This window comes from Balaenoptera borealis (genome assembly GCF_965194805.1).
Source record: "Balaenoptera borealis genome assembly, chromosome: 1".
Lineage (NCBI taxonomy): Eukaryota > Metazoa > Chordata > Mammalia > Artiodactyla > Balaenopteridae > Balaenoptera > Balaenoptera borealis.
In genome coordinates, this window is record NC_138860.1 from 193356251 (window position 1) to 193369152 (window position 12902).

At 51.5% G+C, this 12902-nt stretch overlaps 1 protein-coding gene across 5 annotated transcripts in view; it reads left to right on the forward strand.

Annotated features, from left to right (window-relative positions):
* CFAP74 (cilia and flagella associated protein 74) overlaps positions 1–12902 on the forward strand; it is an 82474-nt gene that overhangs the window by 46320 nt on the left and 23252 nt on the right. For all 5 annotated transcript variants that reach the window (XM_082404509.1, XM_082404513.1, XM_082404510.1 and 2 more), the window contains 4 exons: positions 503–667; positions 1733–1895; positions 11113–11189; positions 11594–11716. In XM_082404509.1, coding sequence (XP_082260635.1) covers positions 503–667; positions 1733–1895; positions 11113–11189; positions 11594–11716 — 528 coding nt within the window. The remainder of the gene's footprint in view (positions 1–502; positions 668–1732; positions 1896–11112; positions 11190–11593; positions 11717–12902) is intronic.

The following is a 12902-nucleotide window of genomic DNA, read 5'->3' on the forward strand; positions in this document are numbered from 1 at the left end:
GTGGTGAGCAGGGGCTACTCTTCTTTGTGGTGCATGGGCCTCTCGTTGCGGTGGCTTCTCTTGCTGAGGAGCACAGGCTTCAGTAGTTATGGCTTGTGGGCTCTAGAGAGCAGGCTCAGTAGTTGTGGCGCACGGGCTTAGTTGCTCCGCAGATGCGGGATCTTCCCGGACCAGGGCTTGAACCCGTGTCCCCTGCATTGGCAGACAGATTCTTAACCATTGCGCCACCAGGGAAGTCCCTGACTTTTTAAAACTTGGACTCAGGTGCTCCCAAACTGTCATGATCAGTACACAGGTCTATGATTTCTGGGATGTGGATTGTGTCCTGGGTTGTGCAGAGGCCCTGCCTCCCCCCATGAGCCAGAGGCAGGCCTCACCTCTGAGCATGAAGACAGGGCCAGAGCTCCTGTGTCCCCTCAGGGGTGCAGGGTGACAGGTGGGAGAGGAGACCTTGCTGTGAGCCTGGTGTGGTCACCCTGGCTCACTCGGGGTCTTTTGGCAGCTGTCCCTCGACAAGGAGCTCATTGACTTCGGCAGCTACGTGGTGGGTGAGACTGCATCCCGGACCGTCACGCTGACCAACCTCGGGGGCTTGGGCACCAGGTTCAGGTTTCTCCTGGCATCAGAGTGCTGTGAGACGGACACGTCCCCATCGGCCCTCAACACAGTGAGTGTGCTGCTGTTCCTGGCCGACGCCGTGACTGCTCAGCCGAGGGCAGCATGTGGCGTCTCCTGCCCCGAGACACAGTCCCACGAGTGTACAGGGGGCCACGTCGATGTGGGCGGGAGAAGGCCCAGCAGCGGGACGGCCTCCAGTCAGTCTAGGTGGAAGAGATCTGTCTCCGTAAGGAGTGCACCTAGGGCAGCAGGATGCTGTCCCGTCACACGTGTTGGCAAGGTGGTGGCCAAGTGCTCCAGGCCCTAAAGTCCCAGCCTGTGGGGACGGGCGGTCCAGCCCAGACACCCCAGGCTGAAAAGCACAGCAAACCCTGCCCCGCACCTGCACCTCTCCCAAAGGTGCGAGGGGGGCCCTGGTCCTCTCACGGGAAGGCTGTGCACGTGTGCTGCTGAGGAAGCAGAAACAGGTGGGACCCCATCAGTGGAGACAACTTCCACCACAGCCAGTGGACCCTGGGGGGGATTATTTGGGGGTGAGGACAAGCGCCTGGGCCCTCAGGGCTCCCCGCGGGCACCAGCCCTCTCCTGGTGGGTGTCTGTCCAGCTGGACGGCAGCTCCAGCCAGGCAGTGCCCCGTGTGTCCCCCCATGGCCCCTGAGTTGCACGCGGCAGGCACTCGGTTGGTCTGTTATGAGCCCAGGGAAGAGGACTGGGGGTCAGTGACCTCTGGGAAAGGAGCAGAGGTGGGGTTGGGCTGCTCTCAGCCTGCTGGGATCTGGGCTGAAGCCAGGAGAGCTCGGGGCTGGAGCCTGGGGGGCCCAAGCCCACGTGGGGGAAGAGCAGGCGTCCTGGAGGAATTGGCTGTGTGCCCACATGCAGCAGGCTCCGAGACAGGGCCGAGGAGGAGCCCGCCCGGGCTAGAGGGGGCCTGAGCCCCGGACGAGCCCGGCACGGGTCGCCAGAGAGCTGTTGAGGGGTGGTGTGGGAGCCCGCGGCCCCCAGCCCGGATCACGGTCTGGCTTTCAACGTGGCCCTCCCCAGATGGTGGGTCTGGACGGTTGATGGGAAAGGCAAGTGGAAAGTGCCAGTAAAGGTGTCACATTCTCTTTTTCAGAGCAGTAGCTTTACATATGAAGACAAAGGTTTTTACGATAAAATCGCCACCGGTTTTTCTGAGCAGCTGATGGAGGGCAATGAGTCCTCGCCCACAGACGTGCCGAGCCAGAAGGAGTCCGGAAAGCTGGACGTGAAGGAACAGGAGGAGGGGCGCCCCGTAGGTGAGCCGGGCCCGTGGCCTGTGCTCAGCACGCGGCTCTGGGGCACCTTGGCGGCAGGGCCCCGGGTCCCAGCCGTTTGACGGGCAGAGGGCCTGGCAGGCCGGGTCGGAGGGCCCCAGAGGGACAGATTCCGGGAGCCACTCCGAGCACGGTTGCGTCCGGCGAAGCCCGGTTGTGCCAGTGTGGTGCCAGGGGGCTGGGCGGTGCAGAATTTTTCCAGGGCTCCAGTTTTAAGTAAGTAAGAGAATATTCATACGTATTTATATATTCAACTACATACTGGTTATGGAGTGGATTAAAATTTGCATCCATGTTTAAGCTAATAGAAGACTTAAAGGAAATCCCCAGCTTTGGACCACCAGGCTGGCCACAGGGGGAATTTGCCCTCCTCCCGGCCCTTGGTGGTCCTTGTTGGGACTTCTGAGGAGCCCTGCCTGATGGAGGGAGGGAGGGAGGGGATGGGGAGGAGGTCTGGGGGCTCTGCTGATGGGGTCGCTGAAGGCCCCAGGCTGTCTGGGGCGGCCCTGAACTCCGTCTGGAAGTCAAGTGCGTATAACACGTGAGGACAGTTTAAAGAAGAGCCAGCGTGTAGGCAGCCCGAGCCCAGGCGGAGCTTGAGGAGGACGAGGGTCCGTGCGGCCGCCCTCGCTGGACACACCGCCTCCCCCCGGGACATCCCTCTGGCGTTGTCTTCAGCATTTCCTTGCCTCCCTTTACTTTTCCCATCCATGTTCACGGTGAGAAATGGCTGGATTTCTCCTGCGTCGGAGCCGCGGCGAGTGCATCCTGAGTTGTTTGGCTGCTGAGCTGTGTGGGGCGTCCACGTGGACTGGGCGGGGGTCCTCCGCTGCGTGGCGGTTCGTCTCACGAACATGCCTCGGTCACAGGTCACTCCCACCGGCTCCCATCAGGGGGATTTCACGGCGTGGGCCGTGCGCGCAGGGGCTCAGGCGGCGTCTCCATGTGTGTGAGTCTCCCTGGGGCGCGTCTTTGCCGCATCGTGGGGGACGCGCAGCTTCACTGTTATTACTACGTCTGTTCTTGTCCCGCGTGGCTGCAGCTGGGACTGCGCTACCCAATGCAGCTGCCACTAGTCACATCTGGCTATTCAGATTTAAATTAACCAAAATTAAGTCATAGGAGAATTTCGTTCCTCCTTCCCAAGAGCCACATTTCAAGAGCTCACAGCCACCCGTGGCCCGTGGCTGGGTCCCACTGGGCAGCTCCGTGGGGCCGGTCTGGAGGCCTGGGAAGGGAGGCTCCCGTTTGTACTCCTCACACCACCAGCGAGGTTGCCTGTCTTTCCAGGTGCCTGTTTACCATTTGTATTTTCTTTTGTATGAAATACCTGTTAAAGCTTTTCATCCACTTTTCTATGGGGTTGTTTGTCTTTTCTTATTTATTCATAGGAGTTCTTTCCAGATCCTGTATACTTAGCCTTTAGCAGTTAGGAGGCTGCAAATATTGCCTCCAAGTCGAAGTCGTGGCTTGTAATTTTACTCCCTTTATGATCTCTTTTCTTAAATCAGAGTTCTTAATTTAATTTTATTTTATTTTATTATTTATTTATTTATTTTTTTGGCCGTGCCACGTGGCATGTGGGATCTTAGTTCTCCAGCCAGGGATCAAACCATCACCCCTTGCATTGGAAGTGCAGAGTGTTAACCATTGGACCACCAGGGAAGTCCCAAAGTTCTATTTATTTATTTATTTGGCTGCTCCGGGTCTTAGTTGCGGCACGCGGGATCTTCATTGCGGCATGAGGGAGCTTTAGGTCATGCGAACTGTTAGTTGTGGCATGCGTGCGGGATCTAGTTCCCTGACCAGGGATTGAACCCGGGCCCCCTGCATTGGGAGCAAAGAGTCTTAACCACTGGACCACCGGCGAAGTCCCAGAAGTCCCAAAGTTCTTAATTTTAATGTTTGCAAATCTACCCATCATTTCTTTTGAGGTTGTGTTTTATGCCTTTACAGCAACTTTTCCCCTATCCCAAGGCCATAAGGACATAAGACATGGCTCTTACGTTTGGGTCTGTGGTCCAGCTAATTTCTGTGTGTGATGTGAGGTAGACGCCAAGGCTCTTCTTTTTCCCACGTGTATGTCCCATTGTTCCTGCAACGCGGGTTGAAAATACTTTCCTTTCCCTGATGGATTGATTTGTTATCTTTGTTGCAAATGGATTGAAAGTGTGGGTATATTTCTGGCCTCTGTATGCTGATCGGTTGACCCATTTACCTCTCCTGACCCAGCACTGTCCATCTGGATTATTGTAGCTTTAGAGTTAGCCTTGAAGCCGCGTAGTGTTGTCACTTTGCTCTTTTTTTTGGCAAGGTATTTGCTTTGGATATTTTAGGTACTTGCATTTCCATATTTTTGTTTTGTTTTGTTTTTGTTTTTTGTTTTCTTTTAATTTATTTTATTTATTTATTTATGGCTGTGTTGGGTCCTTGTTTCTGTGTGAGGGCTTTCTCTAGTTGTGGCAAGCGGGGGCCACTCTTCATCGCGGTGCGCGGGCCTCTCACCACCGCAGCCTCACTTTGTTGCGGACCGCAGGCTGCAGACGCGCAGGCTCAGTAACTGTGGCTCACGGGCCCAGCTGCTCTGCGGCATGTGGGATCTTCCCAGACCAGGGCTCGAACCCTTGTCCCCTGCATTGGCAGACAGACTCTCAACTACTGTGCCACCAGGGAAGCCCTGTTTTTTTTTTTAATGTATAAATTTGTTTATTTTATTTTTTATTTATTTTTGGCTGCATTGAGTCTTCGTTGCTGCATGCGGGCTTTCTCTAGTTGCGTCGAGCAGGGGCTACTCTTTGTTTCAGTGCACGGGCTTCTCATTGCAGTGGCTTCTCTTGTTGCAGAGCACGGCTCTAGGCACATGGGCTTCAATAGTTGTGGCACTCAGGCTCAGTAGTTTTGGCTTGCAGGCTTAGTTGCTCCACGGCATGTGGGATCTTCCCAGACCAGGGCTTGAACCCGTGTCCCCTGCATTGGCAGGCGGATTCTTAACCACTGCGCCACCAGGGAAGGCCCTGGGGGACTGTTGATAAATGTTGGTGTGAACATGGGATGCAGGGGTACATGGGACCCCTGCCTCAGTATTTTTCTAATACTCCAGGAAAGCATCTTTCAAAAGACCATTTTTGTAATCTCACACGTGGCTTCAAGACCTACTTTAAATCTACAGTAATCAAGACAGTGTGGTCCAGATAAGGACACATGGATCAGTGGGTCAGAACAGAGGTTACAAAACGTGGAGAGAGGAGAGACGCTGGTGTGCACACAGGTGGTTCTGTTCCCAGGGGGACAGAGGGTGAGTGGGTGGGGCTCCCTCCTCACCTCCTCTGCCTCCTGTGCTGGCTCAGGGGGTCAGCTGGCCTCGACCCCCAGCACCACACGTCAGGAGGGGCCGCCTTCCGAGTGGAGTTTGGGCCACCCCCCACGGGAGGTTCGTGGGGGTCCTCACAACAGCTGTGCAGCTCCCCGCGTGGGCCTCTGAGACCTGCTGACCCAGAACCTTCCCCACGGCTGCAGCGTGGGGTGCGGCAGGAGTGGTCAGAGCAAAGGGTCTGCCTCAGAGGGCTGCACACGTGGCGGACAAGTGCATCACGAGTATGAACTACCACAGAGCAGAGCAGCAAGGAAGCAGCAACATGGACCCCTTGCCCTTTAAAGGTGGCGAGAGGGTCGCCTTGATAATTGAAAACCATCAGCTAGGGCTTCCCTGGTGACGCAGTGGTTAAGAATCCGCCTGCCAATGCAGGGGACATGGGTTCGATCCCTGGTCCGGGAAGATCCCACATGCCGCGGAGCAACTAAGCCCGTGCGCCACAACTACTGAGCCTGCTCTCTAGACCCGGCAAGCCACAACTACTGAGCCTGCGTGCCACAACTCCTGAAGCCCGCACGCCTAGAGCCCATGCTCCACAACAAGAGAAGCCACCGCAATGAGAAGCCCGCGTACCACAACGAAGAGTAGCTCCCGCTCGCCATGACTAGAGAAAGCCCGCATGCAGCAATGAAGACCCAGCACAGCCAAAAATAAATAAATAAATAAATTTATTTAAAAAAAAAAAAAGAAAAAGAAAACCATCAGCCAGTCCCATGTGGGTCTGCAGCCTGGACCTGTGACCCCCTGCTGTCTCCAGCCAAGACTTTAGGGGAAAGTGGTCCCAGGTTGGAAGAGCTTCGGGGCCCAGCCACACAAAGGCCAACTCTCTCCGGAAAAGTGCAGCTTCAGCTCAGAACTCAAGGAACTCCACAGATAAAGTGCCAGGAAGCACGTGCTCACAGTCAGAAACTGCTCTGCGTCTTCATTACGATACTAGCAGATGGATCCAGCAGGATGTGAGAAAGGATAACACATCATAAGCAAGTGGGGTCTGTCCTCCAAACACAAGGCTGGTTCAACATTCAAAAATCATCCAATATTATTCACCATATCAACAGAAGAAAGAAGAAAAAACTTTATGATTGTCTTAACAGATGCAGAAAAAGCTTTTGACAAAATTCCATATCCATTTGTGATGGAAGATCTCAGTGAACTAGGAGTAGAAGAAAATTTCCTCAACCTGATGATGGGCATCTTTGAAAAATAAGAAACAAAAACTAACCCTAACAGTTAACATCATACTTGATGAAAGATTGGCTGCTTTTCCTGAAGGTTGGGAGTACAGCAATGTTCATTCACTCATAGCTATTCAGTGCAACAAGGCAGGAAAGGGAAATAAAAGAAATAAAGTTCGAAAAGAAAAAAATAAAATCAGCTTTATTCACAGACAACATGACTGTCTATCTAGAATATCTCAAAGAATCCCCCAAAAGTTACGGAACTAGTGCGTTTAGCAAGGTCACAGGATACAATATACAAAAATCAAGCATATTTCTAGATAGAAATTAACAATTGGAAATTAAATTTTTATAAGTATCATTTATAATAGCACCAAAAACATGAACTACTAAGTTATAAAGCTAAGAAAAAATGTTCAGGGTCTGTATGCTGAAAACTACAAAACTCTGATGAAAGAAATCAAAGGCCTCAATAAATGGGGAGATCCATGGAGCTTGTGGATGGAAAAGACTCAATATTGTTAAGAGGTCAGTTCTCCTAAAACTGACTGTAGTTGAATGCAATTCTAATCAAAATCTAGCAGGGCTTTTTATGGGAATTGACAAGCTGATTCTAAAATTTATATGGAGGGACTTCCTGGTGGTCCACTGGGTAAGACTTTGAGCTCCCAATGCAGGGGGCCTGGGTTCAATCCCTGGTCGGGGAACTAGATCCCGCATACATGCCGCAACTAAAGATCCTGTGTGCTGCAACTAAGACCCAGTGCAGCCAAAATAAATAATAAACAAAATTTTTTAAATAAATAAAATTTATATAGAAATCTAAAGGACCTAAAATAACTAAAACAATTTTGAAAAAGAACAAAGTTAGAAGACTCAGACTACCTGATTTCAAGACTTCCTCTAAAGCTGGAGTAACACACAGCGTGATATTGGCAGAGGGAGAGACACACGGATTCAATGGGACAGGATAAAGGGTCCAAAAATAGACCCACACAAGTATGCAAAGGTAATTCCTTGGAGAAAGAAAGTCTTGTCCTCAAATGAGACCTTAACAATTAGATAAACATATGTCCCCAAATTAACCTCCATCCATTCCTCTCACTGTAAACAAAAACTACTCAAAAATCATAGATCTAAATGTAAAACCTAAAACTATAAAACTTCTAAAAGAAACATAGGAGAAAATCTGTGTAACCTTGGTTTGGGCAAAGATTTCTTAGATACGACATCAAAAGCATGATCCATTCTTTAAACTTATAAACTGTACTTCCAAAAAAAAACCACCAAAACCTCTGGACTTCATCAAAACTAAAACTATCTGCTCTTCTAAACAGACTGTTAAGAGAATGAAAGATAAGCCACTGACTGGCAGAAAATATTAGCAAATCACGGACCTGATAAAGAACAGATCCAAAATGTATAAAGAACTTTGAAACCTCAATTAGAAAACAAATAACCCAGTCTTCAAATGGGCAAATGACCTGAACAGACACTTGACCAAAGAAGATGTGTGGATGGCAAGTAAACACATGAAAAGACGCTCGACAACAGGAGACAGAAGGAAAAACAAATTAAAACCGCGATGGGCCGTCACTACACGCCTGTCAGAAGGGCGAGATTAAACCCCAACACCCGACAGAAGCAAGTGCTGGTGAGGCGCTGCCGTGACTCTCGTCCCTTGCTACTGGGAGTGCACAGTGGTGCAGCCACTGTGGAGAGCAGTTCAGCAATTTCTTATAAAGTCGGACAAACACCACACAACCCAGAAACCCCACTCCTAGGTACTTACCCAAAGAAATGAAAACTGACTTCAAACAGAAACCTGCACGTGAATGCATGTAGAGGGTTTCTCTGTGATTGCCAGCGTCTGCTGAGTGGTGAGTGGATAAACAACCTGGCACCTCTCTTCTCTGGAGCGCTACTCAGCAATGAAAAGGAATGAACTGGGGACCCACACACAACACGGATGCACCTCACGACATCGCACTAATGAAAAACGTCAGACGCAGAAAACTGCAAACCATGTGATTCCATTTATGTGTCATTCTGGAAAAGGCAAAACTGTAGGGACAGAAAACAGATCGGTGGTTTCCAGGAGCAGGGGAGGGATTGACTACTAAGGGGCACAGGGAGAATTCGGGTGGGGAGGTGATGGAAATATTCTGTATCTTGATTGTGGTGGGGGATACACCCTGTATGCATTTGTCAAAACTTGCAGAAGTTTACACTAAAAAAAAGAAATGGGAGAGAAATCCCTCAGCACAAACAAACGATAGAGAGCATTACGATCTTGCATGCTTCAGATATTATATTATCAGACATTGAAAATAAAATAAGCACACTTAATACATTGAAAAAATCACAAAGGAATAAGATCAAGTAGAATTGAAAATGAGGGACTTCCCTTGTGGCGCAGTGGTTAAGAATCCACCTGCCAATTCAGGGGACATGGGTTCGAGACCTGGTCCGGGAAGATCCCACATGCCACGGAGCAACTAAGCCCGTGCGCTCTAGAGCCCGTGCTCTGCAACAAGAGAAGCCACCGCAATGAGAAGCCCGCGCACCGCAACGAAGAGTAGCCCCGCTCACCACAACTAAAGAAAGCCCACACGCAGCAACAAAGACCCAACACAGCCAAAAATAAATAAATTTATTTTTTTAAAACAATAAAGAAAATGAACCAAATAAAACTTCTAGCAGTAAGAATATGATCACTGAAAACAAACAAAACCCCAATCACTGGGTTAAACTGTGGATTAGACACTGCTGAAGAGACAATTAGGGAACTAGAAGATAGAGATGGAAACATGAAAGAAGCAGTACAACACGTGTACTGTTGAGTGACTTGTCAGGAGCGACTTGTCCACTGGAATCAGGAAAAGACAGTATTCAAAGAGCTACTAGCTGAGAATGTTCTAAAATGTCGAAATGCCTCTAACTCCAGGAAGTGAGTAAATATCCACTCTGTGACTGACAGAACAGAATGGACGCATGGAGCAGATACACTGCACACATAATTAATGAAAGTCTTCCTAAACATTAACAAGCCTGATTCTAGAATTAGTGGAAGCTCACCGTATTCCCAGGAAACTGACCTACACGATTCCACCCTGGGTCACCGAGTGACCCCAACCAGCATCCATGCAAGATGAAGCAGCTGACCCCAGGGTCTGGCCTGGACTCAGGGCACAGGGAAGGACCCCGCGGGCCCAGGTCCGGGCTCTCACCGAGGTAACTCCTGAAGCAGACAAGGACGTAAACATTGGGGTGGTGGGGGCCAACTGGCCCACTCTCCCCCACCCAACTTGGTGACGGTTGTAGCTGCTGGCTGCGTGAGAAGTCTGCCAAATTGGAGGAGCCAGAACTGGGGGCCTCTGCCTTTACAACCCCAGGCCCCAGAAATGGTGCATACCGCCCTGTGGTAGCCTGGGGCAGGCCGCAGCCGTGCACCTGGGCTCTCCACGGGGCCGGCCTGGCAGCCCAGCTGGGGAAGGACTCAGAAGGGACGCTGACCTTCGCCTCTCCTATCAAACTGGGTCTGTTCACTTGCAAAGTCAACAGGAAGACCTTCTCAGATGAGAGGAAATGGGGTCTGCCCTTCCTGATGGATGGCCTGCCATTCTTGGGGTGCCCCCCCAAATCTCGAGGGGTGGGGCGGGATCCATGGCCCACCAGTGGGGAAGGGATGTGATGTTGTGAGGGATTAGTGTGATGTGAGGTGCATCCGTGTTGTGTGTGGGTCCCCATTTCATTCCTTTTCATTGCTGAGTAGCGCTCCAGAGCAGAGAGGTGCCAGGTTGTTTATCCACTCGCCAGTCAGCAGGCAACGTGCACACAGACAAGTCTAAATAAGTGTGAAAATTAGGCTGCGAACATTTTATTATCACCTGAAAGTGGATATTGTGTTGCATTTCCAGGACTCAGCAGCCCCTCCGGCTCCGGTGGGTCCCTGGGAAATGGCTGACTCCCTCCCCACACCCCACCCTGGCCCAGCCCTGACATGGCACCCTGCTGTTTCCTCATCTTAATACAAACCCCCTTGAGCCCACTTTCCACTCCTCCTGCTTCGAAGTGAAGCCCCAGATGGTCCACTTCTCAGCCGTCCCCTCTCCGATGCACTGCTCTCAGGCTGCTGCACCCGCCGGGCCGCCCTGGGGCCAGCATCCTTCACCCACCCCCTTCCCTGCGCTGGGACTTTGGGCAACTAGGGACCCTCTCCCCCACCAGCCTCCTGCTCCAGAGGCCGCAGTGCCCACTGTCCAAATCCACCTGAGAAGCCCCAGGCCTGGGGCTTGAGCTGGGGGTCCCCGAGTTCCCGAGGTCCCTGACCAGGAAGTGGCCACGGGGGGAGGGGCTCTGCGGGGGCACATCCACGGAACCTGGGGCCACAGTGATAGCCTCCTGTGGCCCCTAGCCCTGGGGAAGGGTAGCAGGAGATGGCATTGTCAGGACGAGCTGTCTGTACAGGAGGGCTGGGGTGGCCCCCACGAGCCCCAGAACAGCGCCTGGTCTGGCAGAGGGAGGGGGCCGGATGGTGCCCTAGCGTCCCGGGAGGACAGGTGGGGGGTGGCCACGCCTCAGGTGGGTGTGGCAGAGCTGCCCAGCCATGCCCGGCCAGCCTCACACCTGGACCCTTCTCTTCCAGAATCAGAGGGAGTGGCCTTGACCACCATCGTGACTGTACCTCCCAACGAGGGACAGACGGAGTTCTCACTGGGAGAGGTCAGGCCCACCTTCTTCCGGCCCCCAGGGTGGTCCGTCCATCTGACCAGAGCCGGACTAGACTAGTCTGGCCGCTGGACTCGCCTCCTCTGGGCAGTTAGCTGTCTCAGCCGGTGTCCGGCTGCCCTGTCTCAGGCTGGGGCCGGGCGGGGCCCAGAGCCGCAGAGGCAGGGCCCTGGGTGCCCCTAGTCCAGCTCAGAGGAGACACCGATGCAGGGCCTCCCCAGCCAGAGCGTGGGGGCTGTGCGTGTGTGTGCAAGGACCGGGCCATCAGGAGAGCAAGTGCACACACGGGGGCTGCCACCACTCGCCCCCGCAGTGACCCGGCCGTGGTGAGGCCACGGGAGACGCCGCGACGGGAACGTGAAGGCTGAGCGGCCCTGCCCACCTCTCTTGCCGTGCAGATAACAGAGGGGGAGATTGGCCCCTTCAGCTCCATCAAAGTGCCCGTCATCTTCACCCCGATCGTCCCGGGAGCGGTCTCCACCAGGTTCAAGGTCGTGTTTAAGAATCAGCAGTGCCCGACCGTGAGTACCCTGCTGCTCCCTGGGCACGGGGTCCCGGCCCTCCGCGTCCCCTCCACCACGACCATGTGAGGCTGCTGCCCACACTGCCCACGCTTGCGTGGCTAGTCAGTGGCACACGTGGCTGGCAACACAGCCAACACTCGCACACCTGTGAACACACATGCACACACACACACACCTTGCACTTAATCACTAGGGATGTCTTTCTTAATTTCCCAGTAGTTAAAATTTGTCATCATTACTTTTTAAATTTATTTATTTATAAGTTTATTAAATTGAATTATGCTCAGGCAATATAATCTGCAAAGTCTTTTTTTTAATTTGTTAAAGTTTTCTTTGTGACCAAAGGCAAGATTGATTTTATAAATGTGATATGTGCATATGACGAAAGTATATTTAATGGCTGTAAACAGATTTATTAGCTGGATTATTCACATTATTCATGCCCCTCCGTGGGTTTTTTTTTTTTTTTCAAGTCATTTGCCAATTTTTCTATTGTGTTTTCTTTCTTACTGGGACTCTGAGTTTGTGGAGGTATTTTTTTTAGTTACAGGTGTACAGCATAGTGATTCAAAAATTCTATAGGTTATATTCCATTTAAAGCCATTATAGGGAATTCCCCGGCGGTCCAGTGGTTACAACTCGGCACTTTCACTGCTGTGGGCCCGGGTTCAATCCCTGGTCGGGGAACTAAGATCCCCCAAGCCGTGCAGTGCAGCCAAAAAAAAAAAGTTATAAAATATCAGTTATAGCCCCTGTGCTGTCCTGTATATCCTTGCAGCTTATCTATTTTTTAAAATATTTATTTACTTATTTATTTATTTATTTGACTGCGCCGGGTCTTAGTTGTGCCATGCAGGATCTTTTAGTTGCGGCATGCAGGATCTAGTTCTCTGACCAGGGATCGAATCTGGGCCCCCTGCATTGCGAGTGCAGAGTCTTAGCCACTGGACCACCAGGGAAGTCCCTGTAGCTTATCTATTTTATACATAGTAGTTTGTGTCCCTTAATCCTCTACCCCTATCTTGCCCCTTCCCTGACCCTTCTCCTCACTGGTACCTACTAATTTGTTCTCTATATCTGTGTGTCTGTTTCTGTTTTGTTATATTCATTCAGTTGTTTTATTTTCTAGATTCCACATATAAGTGATAACATACAGTGTTTGTCTTTCTCTGTCTGACTTACT